Raw genomic sequence first — 27642 nt, 5'->3', positions numbered from 1 at the left:
ATGAAAACAGCCGACGTTTATAACATCGATTCAGTCACCATGCTCTCTAATCATGTAGAACTTCACAATAAAAAGATTGATAGTTTTATTGGTTCTACACAAGTACATCCAGTAACAAGGTGTGACTCAAGCGGAGGAGGTGTGCTTACAGAATACCAATCCTTCAATCCTACAACTGAAGAAGAACAAATCAATTATATGGGTAACAATACCTTTAGATCTCAAAATAAACAATACAGTAATACCTATAATGCAGGTTGGAGGAACCACCCAAATTTCTCCGGGGGTGGTCAAGGGAATCAAAAGCCACAAAATCCTCAGGGTTTTCAACAGCCACCTTATCAACAAGAGAAGAAACCAAACCTTGAAGAGATGCTTTCTATATTCATCTTGGTGTCAGAAACCCGTTTCCAAAATATCGAGACAGCACTTAAGAATCAACAAGCATCGATCCAAGGACTCGAAACTCAGACAGGCCAGTTGTCCAAACTAATCTACGAATGACTACAAGGTAGCTTACCAAGTAATACTGAACCTAATCCGAGGGAACACCTCAATGCAATTAGCACTCAAAATTAGGACGGACTCATTGCACCCGAGCCAGAAATACAGCAAAACAACGTGATTAACAAAGGACGAGAAGAGGTAAACAATAATGATCCCAAACAGGTAAGTACGAATCATGAACCTCATGTGCCATATCCTAAAGCCATGATGAAAGACAGAACAGAAGAACAATTTGGTAAGTTTGTCAAACTCTTAAAGAAATTACATATTAACTTACCCTTTATTGAAGTTCTTTTGCAGATGCTTAACTCAGCAAAATTCTTAAAGGAACTTCTGAGCAATAAAAGGAAATTAGACACTACATCACATGTGAAACTCAATGTAGTTTGCTTAGCTATTCTATAGAATAAGCTACCTCACAAATTGAAAGATCCAAGGAGTTTTACAATTCCTTGCTTAATTGGTAGTTTATCTGTGAATAATGCTTTAGCCGATCTAGGGGAAAGTATAAATGTTATGCCCTATAAAATGTTTAAACGACTCGGTCTCGGTAAACCCAAACAGGCTAGGATGAGCATACAATTGGCTGACAAAACAGTTAGATTTCCTAAGGGTATTATTGAAGATATTCTCATTAAAATTGATAAGTTTATTTACCCAGTAGACTTTGTCGTCTTAGATGTGGATGAGGATAACGAGGTACCTTTAATTTTAGGACGAACCTTTTTAGCAACTGCCAGAACCATTATTAATGTAGGCACAGGAGAGCTAACACTTCGTGCAGGTGACGACGCAGTAACACTTCAAGCACGCGACTCAGTCAAAACTTCTAAAACTCAAGATAACATTATAAAACCTATCGATGATAAAACTAATACTCAATCATCCTTGAAGGAACCCCCTCGAACCAAGACAACGGAGACAGTGTACTATTATTATGTAGAGAACAAAGACACCCATGAGGAACAAAGGCTTCAAATAGAGGAGTTAGATGAATGGCGAGCACACAAATCAAGAACACGTGATAAACCAAAACTAAGCCAAAACAAGCCCGATACCTCTCCTAATCAACTTCAGGTTGGCGATAAAGTCTTACTGGATGCCGCAGATCCCCACATTGTCACTACCACACCAAATGAGGAAATCCCTCTTACGGTACTCAATATTTTCCCATTCGATACGGTTGAGGTGAGTCATCCCAAGTTCGGCACTTTTAAGGTAAACAACACCCGATTAAAACCTTATTTTAAGATTGATAGCAGGAACGAGGAGTATGAACTCCTCAAACCACCATGATAAATCAACAGAGAGGTAAGTCGAGCTTAGACTATAAATAAGCGCTTCTCGGGAGGTAACCCGAGCACTAACATATTTTGATTTCTTTATTTTTAACTTCTCACACTTCGAATCAATTAACTTAGTCTTTGAATTGCAAAGTTTTTTAGCACACACGGCCAGGCACACGGGCATGCCTAAAGCTGTGGCCAAACAGGGGAAGAGACACGGCCGTGCGATACGGCCGTGTTGAAGCAGGATATGATTTCATCAAAACACGGGGTGCGATAAATCCCCACGGCCGTGCGACATACCGTGGTTGAACTTGATAAGAAAAACATGGGCGTGGGGATAGAAAACCACGGGCGTGCCAGGGACAAGGCTCGATTCTGTTTCTTCGACATGAGCGTGCGACACGCCCGTACCTTTCAGCAGTGTACAACAATACACGGGTGTGCTACCATAAAACACGGGCGTGGGAGAAGCGAACAAAGCTAGGCAGGACCGTTCGACATAGCCGTGTGTGACACACGCCAAAGACAGAGGGGTGTGTGATAGTAGCCGGACAAGACCTAACTCGCAAAATTCGAAAAACACGGGCTCACCCTCAAAGTACACGAGCGTGGCCCTAGGCCTTGTGAACCTCCCCTATATAAACAAACCACTGTTCATTTTCTTCCTCCTTTCAAAACCCTAGCCGAAATCTAGCCTCCCCCAACCCCTAATCCCTATTCCGGCCACCATTCCCCGGATTCTCACTTCCCCAACTCCCAAACCACCCTCAAATCCACTCCCCTTGCATTAATCCCTATTTTCCCCTCCCTATACCCTCTATTTTCCCACCACATGGCTTCCTTTCCGCGTCACACGCCCGTGCTCACCACCACACGCTCGTGCACCGCCTTACAACAGGCTTTGGTTTACTTTCTCAACCTTATTTTTCCAATTTATGTTGCTACTTTAGTATTCTACATGCTTTGCATAGATATTGTTACTATTACAAATATGTTTTAGATAAGTTAGGAATTTGCTTTAGAATTTTCTATATTTGACTTGTTTAAGCTACTAAATAGCATATACTAATTTTAGGCCTATTGTTTAACTACTGATGTCTCTTGGATTCTATCAATGCTCATGCATTTTCAGGTACATTATGTCATCATCAAGAGGCAAGAAGGCCGTGGTCTCTTCCTCAAAGAGACGTAGGGGACCGGGTTCTTCCTCGGTACGTGCTACAGCCGAAGTTCGACACTCGTTCCTTAAATTTCTGCAAGCTTCGCAGGAGGAGCTATTTCAGATACTACGTGCACCACCCATCACCACAGGTCGCTACATCGACTGGGCTACCGTAGAGCAAGTCCAGCTCGCTAATGCCATCCGCGCCCTCCTATCCACAGACCCATGGAAACGGTTCTTTGCTATTACCGAGCCCACTTATTTAGAGCTAACTTTAGAATTATGCTCTACTTTTCATTTACAGGTGGTGATGACAAACAATGATGATCCAGGCACCATTCACTTTCAATTAGGAGGTCTAGTTCATACGATGAGTGTCCTAGAGTTTGGAGTTGCTCTGGAACTTTACACCGATGAGTTTATGGAGGAGGAGCACATGAATGCACTACCATGCAATATCCACATCTCCCCCTCCTTGTGCTGAAAGGCTTTGGCACCACTCTCTTCCACCTACGACCCCAGCTGCTCGAAGGCCTCAACTCTCCCCCCTTCCCTACAATATCTCCATGCCATATTGGCATACACCTTGACCGGAAGGAGAGAGAGCACCAACGTCGTCAACACCCACGACGCCTACTATTTATGGTGCATGGTGAATGCACACGTGATTGACTTGGCCTACTTCATTGCTTTCACCATTTTCCATTAGACCGAGCGGCATAGGAAGGGAGTGATCTCCATCGGGCCCTACGTGACGCACCTTGCCAAACACTTCGGCCTCCTCAACATCGCGGCCCAGTCATCAGCGCTTACCTTGATAGGTCAGATGTCCCCATAGCACATCACGACTATGTTACACATGAGGATGATCGAGCACCGATGTGGGACCGATCCTTCTCAGTATCGTCTCTCGCATGCCATTGACGAGGAGGATCTTGGGGACATCCCTGATGATGTTCCCCCACAGCATGAGGAGCCTTACACCGCGCCACCTAGGGAACGACCAGTTCATGCGGCTGCTTCATTGGCACATCTTTCCTACCGACTCGCCCACTTCGAGCAGTATTGCACTATGCAGTTCGAGATAATTCAAGAGCGAGATCGATGACAGGACCAACAGATGGACGATATGCAGGCCATGATGCAGCAGCTGTGCCAACACTTTCACATCGCCACTCTAGCACCACCACCTAAGGGCCCCACCGACGAGGATCATTGAATCCTCCTATTTTTTTATTTATTCTTATTTTTATTTTATTTTATTTTATTTTATTTATTTTTATTTATTTTATTTTTATTTTTATTTCAATTTTATTATTTCATTTTGAAAGACATATCTATATTAGTAAATTTTACTTTTTCCATTTTCTGGTATTTCTAACAAGTAATTCCACTATGCTCTCTTCCACACCAACTCTTAATAAGCTCTTCATGATTCTACAGACTTCCAAGCAAAGCTGCTAGGAATATTTTACGGAATGAGGAAACAAAAGGGAAACAATACCTCACGAGTGCCATGTTCAACGACCCAATTTCTTCATCTAGCCAAGAATAATAGTCCCTACCACTTTCCCTGAACACTCCATCCTCAGAATCAAGCTCCACATCCATATAACGGGGAGTTTCACCTCCTTTCCTCTTATGATTTTCTTTATTTTGAATAATCTATCTCTGTACATTGAGGGCAATGTACATCTTAAGTGTGGGGGGGTGAACATGAAACCTAACTTTTTGCATTATTCTCAAATCCCTAAATTTGGTCTTGTGCTTAAGTGATTTTCTCATAATATTGATAGAATGAATTCTGATTGATCTATAATTATTGTTGATATGTCGTGAATTAGACCAAGGGAATTATGCATGATTATTTGATTATAGACCTTAAAGAATCGAGCATGATCAGTTGATATTTTGAGAAATAAAATTTTTAGACTATTTCTCCTAAATTAAGGTATTATCTTGAAATCCTAAGTATACATAAATGACGTCAAAAACCCAAATTTTTGGTGAGATTTTTGAGCCTTTTGAGCATATAGCTTTCTTTCTTGCTCACTTCTTTTGTGGTTTGAGTGTGTCAACATTGAACTGTTATTCTAGAACTTGCTTCGATTATATATGTCGAGATCACATGTATGATTTGATATACTGAGATGATAAAGGCACTTAGGATTTAACCCATTTACTCCATAAAAAGCCTTCCCACATAATTAAACCCTTAGCGAACTCCCTTTGAGCCTACTAACCTTTTTTTTTATTTATTGATTAACCCTTATCATTAACTCATTAACCCATTATTGTTGAAATCCTCTTACTTAATTTACTTTTTTATCGAGATTAAATTTAATATTATTACCTCACTATGTTCCCATTTTTTGTTACTGAATCATGAAGTATGATTTCTGTATTGTATTGACTTGATTTGTTCTTAAAAAAATGTAATTCTCAGCAAGCTAAAGTTGTCATGAACTCATATAAAATAGTTCTAGATATTTGTTTGTGGTTCAGTAATTAAGTTTTTGATAGTGGGGTAACATATCGAAATTATCTTGATTCTAACCCCTATTCTTCAGCTTGTATCCATACCTGTAACCTAAACCCCATTACAACCATGCAAAGACCTTTTGATTAGTGTATCATATCATTTACAAGTGGTGGAGATTTGATTTTCATGCAAGCCTATGGTAATAACTTTTCATGTTAGACAATCGAGTGCTTAATCTTGAACCTTAAACACTTTGAGTGAATCTTTAGTGAGGATGTCGTCTCTTGTATATTTAGGACTAAAGTTAATTACTTAGAGGAAGGAGATTACTTATTATTTTATTATCAAAATATCCGATTTAGATTGTTTGAGGCTTTTAATGCCCCTATAGTTAAATTCTCACTGTATTATTTTCCATGGAATAGTTTGTAACATTATCAATACTGATCATGTGATTGAAAAGAATGAATTCTAGCAGTAAATGAGAGTTTTACTTAAGGACAAGCAAATGCTTAAGTGTGGGTAACAGCTGATAAACGCCAAATTATACATAGTTTTACCCCAAATACTTAGCATATTTATGGATGTTTACTACTAGATTTATGGATTTTGGTGCTCTTAATCCGGTTATTTCATGTTTTGTACTCAGGAGAGCACCAAGAGTCAAAAGGATCCAAAAACGAGCTAAAAAGGGACAAAATAGACCAAATCGAGAAGATCATACGGCCTAAGCCTTGCCACATGGGCATCTCACACGCTCGTGGCCTTCGAGGGTGTCGACCAAGGTTTACACGATTCACACAGCCTAGCCATTGAGTCCACACGGTCGTGGCACACGGGCGTGTCCCTTTTTCAAAGAGTTGTATTTTACACGGAAAAAGGGTACTTAGGGAGGAAGAAAGTCAATCTAAAGCCTATATAAACAACCTAAGGATGACCTAGAGAGGGGGGCCTCTTCCAGAACTTTTCTGGAATACAAAACCACACGCCAAGAATTACTTGAAGGAAGCCAGACGATCCATCCCAAAAGCCGGAGCTACTCCTAGACTGAAGATCTCTCTCAAAATTCCTTTAGGGGTTTTAGAGTTTTCTTCATGTTTTGTTATTTTTATACTTTTGAGATGCACTCTTATTTTATGATGAACTAAACCCCTTAGATACCTAAGGGGGATAAAACCTATGATCGATCTTGTTATTATTATCTGAACTGTATAATAAATACTTGATTTGTTCTTAATTATGTGTTTTTAATGCTTAAGTTAATATTCCGGGTATTAATTCATGATTTGACGTGCTTATGCAGAGGAGGAATAGACCCTTCCTAAGAGTAGATTTGGCATAATTAAGCGGAGTTGATCGAACGCCTAGAAATAAGGTTACGAGATTTTGCCGGATTAGGGTGAAACCTAATATCGGAGTCCATAGAGTGATTTACTGCTTCCCTAGGGGTTTTAATTAAGAAAGAAATTTCGATTAATTCAACTGAGGGTTAGACGTTATTAGTCTCGAAAGGGATAATAACATAGGTTAAGGAGTCTCACGGATCAAGTCAAGTGAATAAATCGTCCGGTTCAGAGTCAGATAACAAGTGAAATCTAGGTGGATTCCTCCTTGGGTGTCGTCTTTATCAATTGCTTCTCTTCAAGTCTTTTTCCAAATTTTCTCTTTGCTTTAATTAAATTAGTTAATTAGTTTAGATAATTAGTTTAATAAACAAATCCTTTTATTCGTAGGCTAGATAATAAAAAGATAGTTATTACTGGTACTTTTGGTTCCCTTGGGTACGATATCCTGGTCTTGTCGTTACTATACTATTGTTCGATAGGTGCGCTTGCCTTTTCATCGTGATAGTAGTTAGTCTAGGTTTGATCTTCATTATAAATATTTATTACTCGTTACGAATCACACGATCAACAGCCACTCTGAATTGGGTTTAATCTTTCTTTTCTTTAATTTAATCTAAAGATGTTTGCTATGTGTTATTTGTTATTGTTTACAACAATGTTAGCTTAATTTTAGTTAAGCTAGGATGATTTCTTTGATTAAATAATATTTATTAGATTCATGCTTATAATATTTGTCCCTCAATCGATCATGTTTTCAATTAAAATCAAGTCTGTATTTCGTTCATACGTGATTGAAATGCGCCTGAATTCGCTGAGCGATCCTAACCAGATAACGGCTAGTGGATGCATAATTGAAATGTGCATGCTCAATTTAGATCCTAACCCGATTAAATTGCAAGTTGCATAACAACCCTAACCAGGCTCTCTTATCTGCATAGTTTTTAGATTTGTGTGATTAAACTGTTTGAAACCTAACACGTCCCTGTTACCTTGCACGAATGCTAAGAAACCCTTAGTAAATAAGGATCAGTAAAATGCGTATTTACTAAGTAAAGGATTCTGAATGGACCTAACGTGGTTCCGAACTCATGAAAGATCGAGTTGCCATGGAATGTTTTTCCTAATATCATTAAGCATGTTGATAATAAGTTGAGTTTAATTAAAGTAATTATCCTTGTTTATTTATGTTATAATTGTTGCAAATTATGTTTAATTTTGCTAAAATCTATTTCATTCATATAGTTTGCATACTTAGGTTAATTTGCATTAGGGATCATTACATTTAGTTTAATATATTTTAATCATCAATTCTCAACTAAATTATATTTTTAATTACCAAATTGTTAATATAATTTTACAAATTGACTTAGCACAAATACAATCCTTGTGGAGACGATAACTCAATACTTACTTATTACTTGATAACGACTGTGTACACTTGCACAAACCCCAGCGTTACACTCATTCAGCGACATCAGTACCAAAACATGACAAAATTAACGATAGATATGTTAAGATCCACTAAGTTATAAAATGCAATTTACTGAACTGAAAATGCTAAAATATGTGCTAAAGATAACTAAATGGGGACAAATTAACTAATAAGTAGGGAGAAAACATATGTTCTTTCTAGTACTATCATGGATCATCTTACATATATATATATATATATATATATATATATCACAATTAAAACATTACATAATATAAATATTATAAATAATTATAAAACATATATTCAATGAGATAGGTAATTAAAATAAAATTGTCAGCCAAGGTTTCCATGGTTCTATTTCTATAAAATAAATGGAAAAATAAAATTACATAAATTTTCACCAAGGTATTTTTTGGGTCTTCAACTGCCATCGCATCTTTTACTAGTCATGGACTCTTTTTAGAAAAATTATATTTAAGTCCTATGTCCGTTTTTGGCTCACAAGAATTCTATGAATTTTTAAAAAATATAGCCATACGTGGAGATGATAGTCCACAGTCTATTTCCTAAGAACTACAATATCGGCAAAAAACAATTATATAAACAATATATAAAATCGCATCCATTCCCATATATAACTCAAAACATGCATAAGATCTAAAGAATGCCACTTCCTATGTAATCAAATTATTTAAGAAGAAGAGAAATTTATTTTTATTATCTGTTTATACTTATAGATAGAACACAACCTGGCTTATGAGGCCAATTGTTGGAAAAACGGGTTTGGAAAATGCATCGAAAAATAAATTTAGGGAAAAACCAGAGTTTTAAATTTTTTTCAAAACAATATCTTGGTTGTGATATCTAAAGTAATAAACACTTAATCAAAATTGTACCTTTTCGATTCGTCTAAGTTGAGTGCTTTGGCCGAGTAGTCTTCTTCGCTATCCTTAAGCTCACGTCTGCCGAGTGAAGGTACGCTTCGAATAAAAAAACATTTCACCAAAATTACCAGTGGGGTAATTTTGTAATTTCCCTAAAATTTTAGGTTAAGTTGCAAATCAAAAAATATCTCTAAAAATTTTCTAGAATAATCTGTTAGAGAATTTTCTCTCTACAACTTTTTATTGAATTCAAGTATGTGTAAATAATGACACAAGGTCGTCTTTATATAGAGATAGTTTAGAGAGTTCAACTATAATTAAACTTAATCACTTTAATAATAAATTAATATAATATTTTAATTTAATATTAAATATTATTAAAATAATAGAATATAAACATTAAATTTTTATTATGATAATCACTTTAATATTAAATTAATAAAATACTATTAAGATAATTATTAAATTTAATTTAATATTAAACTATTAAAATAATATTATTTTTGGAATAATTAATCTAAAATCAAATTCTCTGGTAGAATTCCAGTAAGACTGTAACTCTTCCACTACTCAACCACCGATGACCAACCGTCGCCAGCCACAGGGACGCCACCGCCGCAGCCATTGGCACCCTTACGGTGGCATCCCGAGCCAATTCAACTGCTAATGGTTTGATCTGGGTCAATGAAAACCCAACCAATCTGGCCTAGCCACCAGTTGGACCGTAAGCCCGGTTTCACATATCAGGCTCAATTCGATCAGTTTTTGAGTATTGGTCTCGATTTTGGGCTCCTGAATCCAATTTACGATCTCAAGTCCAATTTTCAAGTTTAATTACCAATTGGCCTAATTGTCTAACTTGAAAATTAACTTCCAAAAATATCATATTAATTTTAATTGATTTGTTTAATTTAATGTTACTTGATCAAAATTAATTTTTTCCAAAAATCACTTAGATTTTCCAAATTAATTTTTCAAGAAAATTATTTAATCAAATTCTCTAGTTGAACAATTCTTACGACCACCTAATTTAATTTCACATCGAATAAATTGACTCTCTTAAATTATTCCCAAAGTTGTTGAATTTTCTTCTAATTCAAATGTAGTCCAATCGAGCTTTTATTGAGCTAGTAGAGGGACCAATCAAATATATACAATTAAGCTCTAGTGATTGCAATTATGTCTAGAATCATATTTTATCTCATTGGCACGATTGTGTCTTCTTAATGATTAACATGATCACTGTCAACAAATTATTGTGATAAATTGCTCGTTCGAGAACCAACAATTTGTGGCCATGTTCCATATTTATCAATCCACACAATACCAATGAGAGGATATCATTAATTCTTTAATTGAGTTATGAATTCCACTGTTACTAGTAAAGCCATGCCATACACAAGTCATGTACCCAACATATCGGCTATGGACTTAATCATATTTAGACCATAAGCCCCCACTTATATCAAAGCACATGAGTTGCAGATGCATGTCAGTGACTAACTCAGGATTTAAGTAATCACACCATGAACGTCACAAGTAAATTAATTCACAAACAGATTCAGAATTAATTCATCTTGGGTCCAGTCCAATATATCATTCTACCAATGAATACATCTATGTCTCTACTCATTGAGTCAACTACTCCGATAGTCAAGATGAGCCAACTCCCCAATTGGAATTTTAGATAACATAATAATCCTTCTCGTATTTGAATCAAATACTCACTTTGATTCTTTTATGGGATTACGAGCTCATTTAAATTATCTACTAAAGTAAGGTGTCTTTGTCGCAATGTAAACGTTCTTTATAATGTCACTTATCTTCAGTTTGAACTTTAGACAATAAATGAGTTAATATTTGCTTGTCACAATTTCGCTGTACATGCAAAATATAAAAGATATAAATACAAAAGTTGTAATACCCCATAACCAGCCTAGACGACAAGGCCAAGCCTGAAGAGTTACAATGAATGACAATCAAAACACACTTTACAGTTTATATTGGAACTCCTTTAAGGTCATATAAAGTTTTAATAAAGACAAACCAGTACTTCATGACTATCATCCAACTAACTAGAACTACGAAACAACTAACATTATTAATAATACTAAACGATGTAAATGCATAACCGAGTTCCCCATCCGTCAACCCGTTCAAGCCTGTGATTTACCTAAAATCCATTCAACAATAATGGAATTAATATATATTAAAAGGAATCAACTATTTACATATTTAATAGGATATCAGTAAAACTATGATATCCAAGTGCAAATGTTGATTCGTAATCGAGAACAGCTTCATTCGATTCTGATCGTAATCATACGACAGATAATAATTCGATCGTAGTCATTGCGTAATAGAATAGAATAGGCCAGATGTAATTACTTAATAACAGCCGCTACACACCATATCCAACCAACCCAACACACTAAATAGGGTATTTATTACCCTTCCAGCCCTACACTCCACATAGTTTCGGTCTGACATGTTTTAGAGAATGCAGTCTAGCTGCCAGATCAGAATACAGAAACGAATGAGTTATTCACTATTTCAGAACATAATACTTCCTCCTGATTCAATTCTCAGCCGATGCATATGCAAGCTTCACATAACAGTTAATATAGAGTTTTATTCGATTACTCAAATACTGCTTATACTCGAATTCGGTAAATCAATTCCTTTAACATTAATTAAACACAATATACGCTAATAATCAGTACTCAAGTTTTAGATCACAGAATATCAGTGTATATAGTTTAATTCAGTTCAAATGGCCTCATAAAAGGTGTAACACCCCAAACTCAGCCTAGACGTTATAGTCGAATACGAGAATGTTACATGGAGGGGTTTTAAAAACAATATTATTTCAATAAGCTTTGTATAGTTGATCGATAAATCATCCAAGTTTTATAACTATTACTGAAAGCGTTATTTAATTAATTCATTTGTCAAAACATAATTTACAACGGAAGTCTTAGAAACTATTATATTTTAGAAATCCAGTTCGTATTTTCAGAAAAACCTTTATTTTTGTAAAACCATGATTTTAGTCAAACATCGCGATAAAAGTTAAAATGCATCCAAAACAAAAATAAAAATCAAACAATCTAGAAAGTCCAATAATTACAAACCCTCAGAAAATAATCCTTAAATTAAATAAAAACCATTATTTAAAATAGTTCACAAACTTGTGGTTACCGTGAGACTCCCTAATACTGATCTACCTAAGCCTGTGGATTATCTGAACAGAACAGACAAACAGATGTGAGTTTTTGTAAACTCAGTGTGTAACCAATAGAAATAGACATGCAGTTATTAGAATCAAATAAACAGAACAGATATAGTGAGTCATACCCCCATCCTCTACACACTATCTCCTACCATCCCATCACACCATGTGGGGTTAAAAACACTTACCCATCCCTACACACCAAATAGTGTCGATGCGACACATTACAGATAATATGTAGTCAAACTACTAGAATATAGGCGAAGTGTCGCCTACAAATCACTTTATCCACATATACAAACCCTCCCAAATTATAGATATAGAATACATATACAAAAAGAATAGATTTATCATGCTTAACATGCTTCTATACAGATAACATGCATACTTAAACAATATAGTCAGACATACATTTAATATCCTACTCGGATCAGTCTATCAGATTATCATAGCACACAAAATAGGGTTTGGTTAGCCCTTACCGACCTTACGGTAGGACCACAGTATATCGGAATAACCCGTACGACCCTCGAAAAAATTTTAAAATTATAGGCCTACATGCCTGTGTGGCCCACATGCCCAGATTGGCCTTGCTAGTGTGGCCCACACGGCCTGGCCCAAAACTCACACACCCGTATGGCCAATACGACCACACTTACACCATCACAGGCCGTGCACATGCGTTCATCAACCACACGGCCATGTCTCACACATGAAACTTACATGGCTAGATACACGCCCGTGTGGAGTCGACAGTATGCTTTTCGGCTTCGTCGAGGCTTAATTTTTCGTGTTTAAGGTACACACCTAGCTCATATATGCTGCGAAAACAATCCTGAGACCCTTGAAACCTAAGAAACAACATTCCAACAACAAGTTTAACAGCCCACTCACAAACTCCCCAACTAAACCAAACAATGCGCAAACACTTATCGCCGAAAAATACGACCACTCACACAATCAGACCGTTAAAGTGAAAATAGATGCTTCATTGTCTTCACCTATGCATTAGATTATAGAAATTAACTTCCCTAACCACACTACTATGCTAATTTAAAAAGAAAGAAAGCAACCAAGAAAAAACATCAAACTTATCAAAACGGATGGAAACCACTGGGATAACAAATCAAACGTTAGGAATAACCATTTGACGAACGGAGTAGAGGAAAGAATCGAAAAAGAAAAACCGTAGAGAGGAGGAAGAAAAGAGAAAAGTTAACGTCGGAAACATAAGAAACCAGGAAAGAGAAAAAAAACAATAAAAATTTGAAAAAAAATAGAAAAATAAAATATATGACAACACATCCCCTATTTTTCTCCCACTAACTCACAACTATCTCAGAATTTTAGCTCTACCGAATCTTTATCAAACAACCGAGCAAAAATTAACATCCACGCTCACGTAGGGACTCAAACACGAGACCTCCAACGCACTAACCCCCTTACCACTCGAACCAGCAAGCTTACTCTGATATGAATTAACAGACAATTTTATATAAGCCTACTCAGCAAAGATAAGGTTTGGGTCCAAAATAACAAAATTTTTCCAAAAGTGGGAATTGAAACCAAAACCTCTCACACACACCAAAACACTTAACCACTGAAGCAGGTACACATTTATGTCAACTTTTACAAAACAGACTTAAAAATATTCAGGGTGTTATAGAAGGCTTGTATTCGGTTCGAGCGATGCTCTGGATATGACAAAATTTCATAAATTGGCTCACACGCCCGTGTGGTTTCACATAGCCTAGGTAGCTGGCCTATGCCGCCCTACACAACCTACACACGCTCGTGTGATCCTTCATTTGTAAACAGTGAGCTGCACGGCCTAAACACACACCTATGTCTTTGGCCTATGTGAACCCTGCACTATCAAGGCCACACATAGTCTGGACACACGCCCGTGTCCTTGCCCGTGTGGCTCTTACCTAGTGGACAGTGAGTTACATGGCCTACCACACTCCCTGACACACGACCGTGCAGCTCTCACAGCTTGGCACATGACCGTATGGCGTCGACAACCATGTTTTTTAGCGTTTGAAATTCGTAAAAACTCAAGTTTTTAGTACGCACTTAAAGTAGTTTCAAAGCCAGAAAAACGTAGAAGATTCCCAAGACCTAAAATGAACAGTCCATAACCAATTAAGCGATAATTCGAAACAACACTAAGATTATCACACAACCAACCCCGTTGAAACGTTTCGACAAGAGAAGATTCTAAACCGCGTAATAGTTACCTCCACACCACCGCAATCATGAATCTAGGATATTAGAGGGATCGTTATCTTCGAGACCCTCTCGTCTAGAACAACAATTGAACTTATAAACAAAGGATTTGAACAGTTTAAGTAAGAAGTACAAATCTAAGCCGACAGCAAAGAAGAAAAAGAAAATAAGAGAAGAAGGATAAAGCGAAAAAGAGAAAAAGGAAAAAGAAAGAAAAAAATGAAAAGAGGAAGGAAAGAAGAACATTTAATTCTTGTTTTAAAACTACCGATCATAATTCTGATAATTAACAAAAATGTTTCTATACAGTGTGCATCACAACTCAAACACAAGACCAATAAGGGAACCGATACTTAACCCTTAAACCAGCAAGCTCATTTTTGAAATAAATTTACACAGAATTGAGCTTAAGCCAACAAGTCAACGATAGAGGTTAGTTTAAAATAAAATAGCAAGAACTTTCTTAAGACACGACTCAAACTCCTAACCTCGAACACATAAACGGAGCACATACCCATAGATACATAGACTTAATTACTACAAAATTTCGCAATTAAACATTCAAGTTTTGGGGCATTACAAAAGTCATAATAGTAAAATATGAAATTAATTCTACTTATTTATTCATCGTTCAAGTGAATAGAAAACAGTTACATATTTATTATAATATAGACACATTTTCTAACAACATTAACACTAATACTTGGTGAAGGCCAAATATAGATATAAAATATAAAAAGATGTTAGATAAAAAAATTTATTTTGGTTCTTATAATTTTGAAAGTTGCATGTTGAATTTCAATTAGTAGTAGGAACTAAAATAATAAAAATTGGAGATACACGGAGAAATTGATTTCGCAGCTATGAAAACGAAGGAAAAAAACATTACTTGTGGCCAAGATGAGTTAGGTGAGGTAGGTGTAAAATTCAAACAAGTCATGGAAAGAAAAACCAACCGTGGTTTTGGTGTAGAAAGTAAATGTCCGCAGGTTGTTGCTATTAATGTTTTAAAACTAAGCGTACGAAATTTTGTAGAATCTTTACTGCCTTTTAATGGATAATTCAGGAAACCCATCCCACTTTCTATTTACGTGTTCCCTACCAACCATATCACATGGACACTAATGAAGTTGCGAGCTTACTACCATTTTTATTTTTACTATTAAATGATTATTAGAATTAGTCTTTTTATGTACTATTAATATAGTGTTTTTGTTATATATATATATAACCTAGGCTGGATTGATGTGTGAAAGATCAACGGGCAGTGGTGGTGAGCAGGAGACATGATCGACGTTGCTGGCGCTTGGTGGTTGTGGGATGGGTTTAGGGTAGGATTTTGGTATGAAATTAGATTATTAGCCTAAAATTTTGAATTTTTATATATATTTGACATGTAATTATTTTTAAAAAAATTTCTACAAATGGAACTAAAACTTTTCAATGCTAGAAAGTTTGTAAAATTTTCAGGAATTGTAACATGTTCAAAATAAACTTATTTTTAAGGATGGGTTCAAAATTCAGAATTGAATCCCATTCTTTATTTGCTAATTAGCATAAGCAAAAGAACCCACATTCTAAACTTTGTGGGCCAAATTTCAGTAGTTGCTGCTTTTAGTAAAATAATGAGGTGACAATAAAATTGAATGTATGTGAAGTTATTCATTAATTTGAAATAATAGCTAGTACCAATTTCTCATCTTATATTTATTGAAGAATAATTTAGTTAAAAAAAAAAGTGCTATTCAAGGATAAACCTTCTACTCCGATGAAGATAAAATTAAATCTCTTTTTCTGTTAACCATGCTAAATTAATGACTTTTGTGAGTAAAGTAATTTAATCAGTGCATTTAAGTTGGGTCATAAATGGTCAAGTATGTTGATTTTTTTTAACATCTTAAATTTTATATCTTTTTATTCAAAACCTATTTCAAACCAACACTTTTTTTATTTAATATATTAATAAATTTGATCGAAATTAATGTGCATTGGGTGAGTACTTACTCGAATTTAACTGCCCTCCTCAATCTTTCCCCGGTACTTTTCTTTAATAAATATTGCTTACTTCAATATATATATATATATATATATATATATTTAAAAAATTAAATTTTCAAATTTCTTCAACAATATTTAATAGGTAAATATATCACTTGATTAAATTAGTCTCCTTTTATTAAATGAATAAATTTAATCCATTTACTATTAAAAAATTGAATAATGAAAATTTTAAATAGAGTTGACATTTATTTTTAAATATTATTTATTATTTAATAAAGTTAATATTTTTAAAGTTTTTATGGTTCTATAAATGAAATCTTTTGTTTGAAATTGAATTACAAATAAAAATAATTTTCAAGACATTTTTATATAATAAATGTTAATTTTATTATAATTTAAATTTATTTATTTATTTAACAATATAAAAACTAAATTGATAATTAATAGATTGACTAATTTAATCTAGTCCTTATAATACAATCACCTTCTAAAAACTCTAACCTTATTTAATACTAGTCACACTATATGAGAGTTGCTACAACGAAATTGGGAAGTTGAGATTTTACATATCTATAGAAAGGGAAACAAGGTAGAAGACAAGATGCCAAGCTTGGCTACCACTCTTCCTTTGGGATTGCATGTTCTCACAACATCATAGCCGACTTCATGAGGTAGGTAGGCTCTTGGCGTCCTTAAAAATAAAAGATTTCAATTTAACTTATTTAGATATAATAAAATTACAAATTATTTATAATGAAATTATATTTTAACCACCTCAACATTTTAAGAAAAATTATATTTATTCTCAAATTATAAATTAATACATAATAAAATTACATTTTAATTTCTCAAATATTTTATAACACAATTTCAACCTTCAAAAAAAATATCTTCGTCCCTGCACCGAATTTTATTTTAAGACGTCTTCATGATGACTATAAAGGCCCTGCAGATTCAAGGCAGGTAACTTTGTAATTTGCTTTTAAAAACAGTGTTTTATATATAAATTTACATTTTGAAAATGATAATAACTTAAAAAAGACGAACGGATAATTTTTTTTCAAGTAATGAAAAGTAACATAAATAATAGTGGGTGGTTTATTCTTTTCTGAAAGAAATTTAAAATAATGGACAGGTATAGAGGACTGGATAATTTTTAAAAAAATATCGATTTTTATAAATTAATTTTAATGATTCAACAAAAATTTATTATAATATAGATAATGTAGATGCATAAGTAAATAAATTTAAATACTTTTAAATTTAACTAAAATATAAATATATATATATATATATATATATATATATATATATATATATATATACCAACCCTATCAAACTGATCTTATTTGTCACACATTAATCCAAACTATATTACATATAATTTTTTATTCAAGTAGGGAAGGCGTGTGTAGTTTTTATTTATTTTATTTTTTATTACAACATTAAACGCAAACATGGGCAGGGCATAGCAAATCGCAGTGAAAATTTAAGAAGCTCCAATATCTAAGGAAGAAGCTAAAGTAAAGCAGCTACTTCCACTATTGTATAATAGATGATACAATCATTACATATATTTAAAAATAACATATAATAAAATAATAGAATATAAAGTTTAAAATTAATAATACTAACACATAATAATATGTACAAAATTAAAATGAGAATTAATTTAAATTGTGAATAAAAAATTTTAATAGATAAATTTATAAGATTGAGAATATTAAATGCACTCCAATTATTTATTATGTTATTATCATTTTATAGAACTGATATCGAGTTAATTTATGACACCAACTTAATCAATGACATTATCAATAATTGGATTACAACACACCTCAATGTAAGTGAAAACAATAATGTAATATATTTATTAAGAATTAACATAAAAACCAAATATTGCTTTAGTTCAAATAGTAAAGTTGAGAGAATGTATTTTTTGTGGCTTGGATTCAAATCCCATCATTAGTGATAGGGACAACGGACCAATACAGTATTCAAATTGACAAAGAAAAAATTGAGATGAAGAGGGAAAACCCTAACTTAGCAAATAAGCAACTTGAAACAAAACAAGGAAGCCAATAAGAGTTAGATGAAATTAGCAACAATTAAACAACTAAAAGAAAAAAAAATTCAAGATCAAATAAAAACAATAAATAAAGAAAACAAAAATTAAAAGGTGGAGGATGGATCGAATAAACTAATGGATATGGATAGAACGATAAATGTTCGATTGAACCCTTTGAGGAAGATTTCCTGACAAGCTCAACCAATGTCTCTAACCAACCCTCTAAGGTTGAACCCTAGCAAATTGGAAGGTGAAGAGTTCTCTCACGGCTTCAAAGAGAAAACTAAGAAAAAAATCTACTTGTAAACTAAATAAAAGAGAAATCTCACAAAGAAAAATAACCTAAAGAGTTAAATTTATTAATCAAGGTGTATGTGAATGGATAATGAAGAGGTCTTTATATAGGCTAGTTAATTACATCAAAATAAAACTATTAAGTATAATGAAACTCTAATTAATCTAAACAAGAAATAGTTCTAATGTAACTAAACTTTCTTGTTGACTAAGAAACATAAAACTCCTTAACAACTTAAAATACTTAAAAATATCCTAAAATTCGCCACAGGCTATTCTTTTCAAAGTTTGCCACAAATGCTATTCTTTTCATAATTCGCCACAAAGACTATTCTTTTTAGAGTTTGCCACAAAGACTATTCTTTTCTGTCGTGTTTATGGTATGGATTTTCCTAAACTCACATTACATGAGGTTTTCCAATCGTCATCCTAGGACACGCAAAAAACCCCAGTAGGTAATCACCATTCCTTAGTTCTTTTCAAAGGATGTCATGGCCATGGACTTTTCCTTTAGAGTTCATATCAGAATTTTTGTTTTCAGTTTCGACGGACTCCATTAGACACCACCGCGATGAGCAGACACAAACTCTCTTGACAAACTCTTCATGCATTCACACAATCTAACTTCAACATTTTACTTCACTAACATACACCCAAATAAAACACACGCATCTCATAACATACATTTCATAAATATACATACTCAACCATACTTCAGTGTTTCAATACTCATACACCAATCATCACATACTATACTCTTCATGACTTCGATCTATAGTTCAATCAATTTTCTATAGATGACTCACAATATGAACAATACTCATGCAAGAGTTAGTGTAGAATTCACCTGGCACCCACGTACAATAGCTAGAACTCCAGATTCAAACTTCCACCATTAAACCGCAACAACCACTGCTTACAAAACATAGGAAAACCATTACTACTCTTACACATACAAGTTGCTTCTCAATTCAATCACTGCCAATTCCATGCAGAAACCTTATACTTACAGTTTCACTATCCAGTTACCAAATGTAGATTTACTTATTCAGAACTTAACATGTAGAGCTAAAATACTTACCCTGATGCGAAGTAGCTACTGATCATAAAATAACCTTAGCTTCTAGATCATCGAGGTAGGATACATTCAGATTGTAGGAAGGTTTCAGTAAATACCACTTAAGGAAGAGAAAGAAGAAGAAAAAAGAACCCCTTTTCAGAACACATTCTCACATATAATATGACTCATCTTGCTTAGTGAAATTTAACAAGTGTCATACATATCAGAACTTGTCTTCTTATTGACCTACAATTTTTGAGGAAGGTATAAGTAGGTTCGCTTAATCAAACTTACCAGGTTATTTGAACAAAATCGATGAAAATAGTTTATTTAGAACAAGGAAACAACCCAAAAATTCCTAAAAACTAATACCAAATGATAGGGGCAACAAACTAAGATTGTATTCAAGTTGTTTGGATAAGTGAAAACCCTAACTTGGCAAATAAGCAACCTGAAATGCAACAAGGAAGCTAAGAAAAATTAGATGAAATTGACAACAATAAAACAACTAAAAAAGGAAAATCAAGAAAAAAAATAAATATTTAAAAAATAAATAAATAAAAAGAAAAAAACAAAACATGGATCGAATAAATTGATAGATATGGATAGAAGGATAAATGTTTGATTGAACCCTTCAAGGAAGATTTCTTAACAAGCTCAACCAATGACTCTAACCAACCTCCTAAGGCCAAACCCTAGTAAATTGGAGGGTGAAGAGTTCTCTCACAGCTTCAAAGAGTAAACTAAGAAGAAAAACTACTTCTAAAATAAAATTTTCAAAAAATCTCACAAAGAGAAATAACTCAAAGTGTTGAAATTTATTAATCAATGTGTATGTAAATGGATAATGAAGAGGTGTTTATATAGGCTACCTAATTACATCAAAATAAAACTCTCAACTAGAATGAAACTCTAATTAATTTAAACAAAAATTAGCTTTAGTGAACTAAATTTTCTTGTTGACTAAGAACCATAAAACTTCTATATAACTTAAAATACTTAAAAACATCCTAAAATTTGGAATAAATAATAAAATAATAAAACCTAATAAGTACAATTTTGGGCTCATATATAATTAAAATTAAGCCTAAAAATCGAATCTGATATGATTTAAACTCGAATTAAAGCTCGAAACTCGTAATTTCTCTCAATAATTCCATCTAGAAATTCAACTCGCAAGATATCCATTAAAACTGTCATAATTTGAGATCTCAGACTTGAAATTAAGTGATTCAAAATGCATTTAGAAGCTAAGAGATAACTTTTCGAACGCTATGAAGACATTTTAACCCAGATATCCTTAGATCTCATTCAAAAAGTCGTTGTAAGTGGACTGATTTTTCCAAACTTGAAAATTGGTAGGTTTTGGTGAATTGAATTTAATAAATTTCACTCCATCTGTACATGTATAAAAAAAAGTTTTTTTTTTGGATTTTATATGAAAAGACAAAAATATTATTAAAATAAGGCCCTTTTGATAATTTAACAACTGAGCTGAGACCTAGTTATGGGTGGCATCAACTCAGTCAAAAACTTTATATATGGTACTAGAAATTTTATCACACGTGCATACATGTGAAAACTACACTTTTAAAACACAAAGGTGTGTTTGATTAAAAAATCTATTATACTTATAAATAAGAAAATTAATTTTATTAAATTATTTATTTAAAAATTTTTACTGGATAGGAAAATTTATCATACTTATAAATAAGAATTCTAATTTCATTAAAAGACTTTTATTAAATAAATTTACATAATTGTAAATAAAAAAGTTAGATTTTATATTGAATTATATTTAAATTATTATGTTTTCATTAACAACAAATAAAAAAAGTATATATTAATTTAAATTTAAATAGTAAACTTTAATTATTTATATAATAAGTAACTTTATATTGTATTATTGAATTTTAAAATTTTAGAAATAATACATTTATATAATCCAATCAAATGTATTATACTTACTTTAGTTATATATTATCTACAAACAGAGGCTAATTTAGGGGCTGGCGGGGTCCTTAAATTTTTTTAAAAATTTAAATTAGTAAAGGTAAAATTGCACTTTATTCTCCCCTAAAATTATAAAAATTTGATTTAGTCCTTTAGAAATTATACAGATATAGACTATAAAAAATTAAAATTTCATTCGGCCCCTTTAAAAATTTGTTCTGGCTTCGCCCATGTCTACAAATTATGGTCAATTATTGTCAATTAGAAAAGAAAAAGTAAAAATTGAATAGTGAATAGTGAAAAGTGAAGAATTTAATTTACAAACTAGAAATCCTATCACACGCATATGCGTGTGGAAACCACAAATTTAGAACATAAATGTATGTTTAAAAATAAAATACAATAATTAATGAAACTTATGATTTAAAACTAATTAATAGCAACACATGAAATATGTACGTTATTAAAATAAAAAAATAGATTAAATAGTTTATCATGGCGATGTCATCAATCTTAAGTCGGTGTCGAGTTAACTAATGGAGGTAACAGAGTGTGCATAATAAAATTAAAATGTATAAGAACATAAAAACAAAACTTTAGTTCAGTGATAAATTAAATGCTTTACAAATGCAATTAGCATGGGATTGAATATCACCTTATGCATATTTTTATTGGTTTTTTTAAAGTGAAAAGACTAAAATACCTTCGACTAATATTACTTATTTTAATTACAGAAGCGCATTCCCATAATTTCATAACAGAGTTGGTGCCCGTTGACTTGTGACACCAACTCAATTAGAAGTTTAAATAATAATATAAATATATCAAATTTTTGTAGTATGTACAAAGGATTTAATAATACTTAGAAAAAGTCTTTATTAACACTATATTTAATTGATCAAATTAATTTATATAGATTAATTATGATTATTAATTATTATTTTGATTAATGTTGCTTTATATTAATTATATAGAGTCAACTATGTTTTATATGGAACATGATAAAATGATTTAATTATGATTTAAAAATGTTCATTATTTAATATTTGATTTTTAAATAATTTCTTATATTTTAATTATGTTCAACAACTGAAATAGCAGATATTATTTTACCTTAATTATTGAAATTAAAATTACATTATTCATATTATAATATTTGAATTGTTAAATAAATAAAATTAACAAGTAAATCTATTTAACCAAATTAATTATATTAACTAAACTATGTTTTACATATGTGCTACTAAAACTAGTTTTACTAAGGTAGGTAATAAAGTATATATAATAAATTTAAAATTTTTAAAATATAAAAATAAAGTTTTAATTGACTGGTAAATTAAAAGTTTTCTTAATTTAATTAGCGGGACTTCAACTCTCACTACATGCGTATTTTTATTTGTTTTTTAGTGAAAAGATTAAAATATCCTTGAATGATATTACTTATTTTAATTATAAAGAGCATTCTCTTAATTTCTTAACCGAATTGGTATTCGGTTGACTCATGGTACTAGCTCAATTAGGAGTCTAAATAATAGTATAGATATATTAATTTTTTATAATATGTACAAATAATTTAATAATAATTAAAAAATTATTAACACTATATTTAATTGATCAAATCAATTTATATAGATTAATTATGATTAGAGCTTCTCATGGGCTAGGCCACCCGGCATGGCCCGAAGGTCCACTCGAAAGTGAGAGGGTTTGAGTAAAAATATAGACCTGAAAAATATGCTTGGGCAAAAAAAAGGTCCGTTTAGATAATAGGTCAAGCCTCAGATAAAGCTTTTTTGATCCAGGGCCGACCCAACCCAAATATGCAAAAAAAAAAAAACCGCTATTTTTTTGTTGTTTTTTACTTCTTCTTCTTCTTTTTTTTTTTTTGCTATTTTCTTGTTTTTTTTTCACTATTATATTACTACTATTTTGTTGTTATTGTATAACTCTTGTTTTATTGTTATTTTTGTTACTATTTTAGAGGTATTTGCTTGTTAAGTTGCATCTATCTTAGTGTTATTTAAGTATACATATTTTTTAAAATTTATTTTCAATTTTGAGAAACATTTATTTTAATTTTTAGTATTTTGATGTATTATATTTTTAAAAAATATATAGAAGATTAATATATGGCCCATGTTTTAACATTTTATCCAAGCTAAACTTGTGCAAAATTTTAAGCCCATTTTTCGGATCGTGCCAAACCCGGACCTGAAATTTGTCGACCCATAAACACATACAGTTATGATTATTAATTATTATTTTGATTAATGTCGCTTTATATTAATTATATGAAGTAGACTATGTTTTACATTGAATATGATAAAATGTTTTAATTATGATTTCAAAATTGTTCATTATTATAATATTTGAATTGCTAAATAAATTAATATATTTTAATTATGTTCAACAATTAAATAGCAGATATTATTTTATCCTAATTACTGTAATTAAAGATATACTATTTAATATATTATAATATTTCAATTGTTAAATAAGTTTAATAAATTTAGCAAGTAAATTTATTTAACCAAATTAATTCTATGAAGTAAACTATGTTTTACATATGTGATATTAGAAACAATCTTTAATTAGTGTCAAATTAATTTGTAGCACCAACTCAATCAATAATATTATTAATATATATAATTGATGGAAGTAATAAAGTATAAATAATAAAATTAAAATGTATTAATTAAATTAAATAAAATTTCAATTGAGTGGTAAAATTAAAGTTTTATCACCCCAAATGGTACCACAATATGTAAATTTTTATTGGTTTTTAAAAAATTAAAAAGACTAAAGTACACTTGAATAATATAACTTATTTTAAATATGAAAAGATATTTTTGTAATTTTTCTGACCAAGTTGGTGCCTAGTTAACTCATGTCACCAAATCAATTAAGGGCTTAAATAATAGTATAGTATAGTATGGATACACAAACAACCTGGGCGAAACAATTTGTGTAACAACACTAAAGAAAAAATTTTATACATGCTAGTGGTATGATTTCAAGTCTTAACATTTATAAAAAAAAATATTGATTTTAGAAAATAAGAAAAAAACATATAAGGACCCATGTAATAATATAATTTATTTGAAATATGTAAGGATATTTTAATAATTTTACTTGATTGAGCTGGTGGCTTCAAATCTCTACTGTTGTAAATTTTTCATTTGTTTTCTCAAAATAAGAAAAAGACAAAAATATTCCCGTAATATATAATAGTATAGATATTACCCACCAAAAGGAAAAAAAAGTTATATTATATAGGTTAAAATATGTCATAAGTCACCATCCTCTTCACAAGTTTGGAATTTAATTTTTTACTTTTCAAATTTTAAAATCTAAGTCTAATTGCTAAAACAATTTTTTTTGTTAAATTTGTCAATATGATATTTTGAAATTAAACATACTTATTTGGTAGTAATGTAAGTAAAAATGACATTATAATGAATTTGAATTTAACAAAATAATTTTAAAAGTGTTAACAATTGGACTTAAATTTTAAAATATGAAAAATAAAAGTATAAGGACTAAATTCTAAATTTGTTAAGAATAGGAGACTTATATCATATTTTAACCTATTATATTGTGTTATATTATATTGTTTTAGAAGGTGATAGGTATGTGGATGACAAAGACGGTAACCAAAAACGTCAGAATCTTGTCCAAAAACAAAAGAACAGCATGAGAAACAGCTTAGCCTTTCATAGATTGCATGCACCCAAAACCCAACAAGTAAGTACCATCAACAAAAAAGAAAGTGTTGTTAGTTAGAGGTTTCATTTTCATAAATTATGTAGTTTCCATTATTGCAGAGGAGTAAATCTGGAGTGGTGCCGCCATGGGTGATTGTTATGTATAACTCCGTCTTCTTTAACAACTGTGTTCACCACCCAAACGAGAAGAAGAAGGAAGTCGACAAGTTCTGCATCGACTGTCTTCAATCTTTTTGCTCTCATTGCCTACCTTCTCATGCTTTTCACAAGCACATCAAGGTTGCCTTTCTTCTCCAAAAATCTCCCACCATTTTTAATCCTTTATTTATAATTGCATCAATAATGGAATAACAAGTTGAGTTCTGGACTAATTATTGTTATTATCTAATATCGAAATCAAGATTCGAAGATACATCTACAGTGACGTGATCAACCGACAAGATTTGTGTAAGCTCTTCAATTGTTCTGGCATCCAGGTCAGATCATCTCTATAGTTTTTCTTTCTTTTTTCCTACTAATTTTATCAATCATTTTCTTTTATGTTAATTAATTCTCTTTTATGATATTTTAATTTCATGGAATACTCTTATCATAAAAACATTGATTCTCCTTTCAATTTGTTTTTTTTCTTTATACTTTGTGTTTACAAGTAATTTAGTAATTTTATGTTTTCATCACTTAATTTTAAAAGTTATAAAATAGTCACTGAATTATTCAAAAAATTCATTTAAGTCACTGAATTATTAAAATTGTTGTTGTATGTCTTTCTTTATTCGTATTGCCTACACCAATTGAAAGCTCTTATTTTCTTTCTCTTCATTTTTTCATGAAACTACTTTGAACATCACAAATTTGCAAATTAAAATATAAACAACTTTCTTCTCCTATCTCCGACACTAACAATCGGATCGAATTGGATCTAAAGTATGCTTTACTTGTAGATGGATATTGATCCCTCATACATATCATCGACTCATCACTTGGAACTCGCTAATCATATATTTTAAAAAAAATTAACTAGTGACTTAAAGAAAATTTCAAATAGTTTAGTGATTTAAATAAAACTTTCAAATAATTCAATAATCATTTTGTAAGTTTTTGAAGTTGAATTACTAAAAATAAACTTATTAATAGTTTGATGACCTAGAGTGTAGTTATAGAAGCTTTTATTCTATTTCTAAAATAATATATATATATATATATATATATATAGTAGTAACGTAATATATATTATTCATTGAGTATCACTTGATTAATATAGGTATTATTATTAATCTAAGAAGACGTAAAAAAATTATAATGTTAATAAATGACATATACTAGACTCATTTATGTATGATAATAATTTTTCAACAAAAAATAGAGTAGTATACTTAATGAGACACCTACCCTCCAAATACATTATAACACAACATTCATACCAATATTATCATACTGAAAGAAATAAAAAAAAAAAAAAAGGGAATTCACAATCCTTGGATGCAGGCATATCATACAAATAAAGCAAAGGTGCTATTCTTGAAGCAAAGGACTCAATCTCATCAACAACAAAGTAGTTCAAGGGACTATAAATGTTCCATTTGTGGCAAAACTTTACAAGATAATACTTCTCTTTATTGCAGTATCGCATGCAAGGTTCTTTATTTCCCCCAGCTTTTCTTTTATTTTTTATTTTTTATGAGTTTGTTTTTTTCAGCGAATTGTGGGATTAACTATTATTCTTTATTTATTTATTGACAGGTGTCAAATATATACAGAGATGAAGAAATATACGTCGGATTGCCGTTAACAAAGAAACCAAGGTTAAGGCGAACAAGAAAAGGCGTCCCCCTACAATCCCCCATGTTTTAATACATTATTTATCTCCTTATTTATTATTTTTAATTTTAAATTAGTATCAAATTAAGACTTAAATATAATTTTCTTCCAGCACCAATTTAAATTCAAATTTTAAAAATGGAGGCTTTTAAGAAAA

General features: G+C 31.7%; 1 protein-coding gene across 1 annotated transcript; it reads left to right on the top strand.

Moving 5' to 3' along the window:
• Window positions 1-27642, top strand: LOC108460115 (uncharacterized). The gene is made up of 8 exons (XM_017759484.2): window positions 1-119; window positions 2929-3139; window positions 3263-3314; window positions 25562-25686; window positions 25767-25946; window positions 26069-26143; window positions 27153-27302; window positions 27408-27642. The coding sequence occupies exons 1-8, from the start codon at window positions 1-3 to the stop codon at window positions 27516-27518; spliced, it is 1023 nt and encodes a 340-aa protein (XP_017614973.2). The 3' UTR covers window positions 27519-27642.

The sequence above is a fragment of the Gossypium arboreum genome, chromosome 3 (assembly GCF_025698485.1).
Source record: "Gossypium arboreum isolate Shixiya-1 chromosome 3, ASM2569848v2, whole genome shotgun sequence".
Lineage (NCBI taxonomy): Eukaryota > Viridiplantae > Streptophyta > Magnoliopsida > Malvales > Malvaceae > Gossypium > Gossypium arboreum.
Note: the sequence above shows the minus strand (reverse complement) of the source record. Positions and strands in the feature narration are given on the sequence as shown.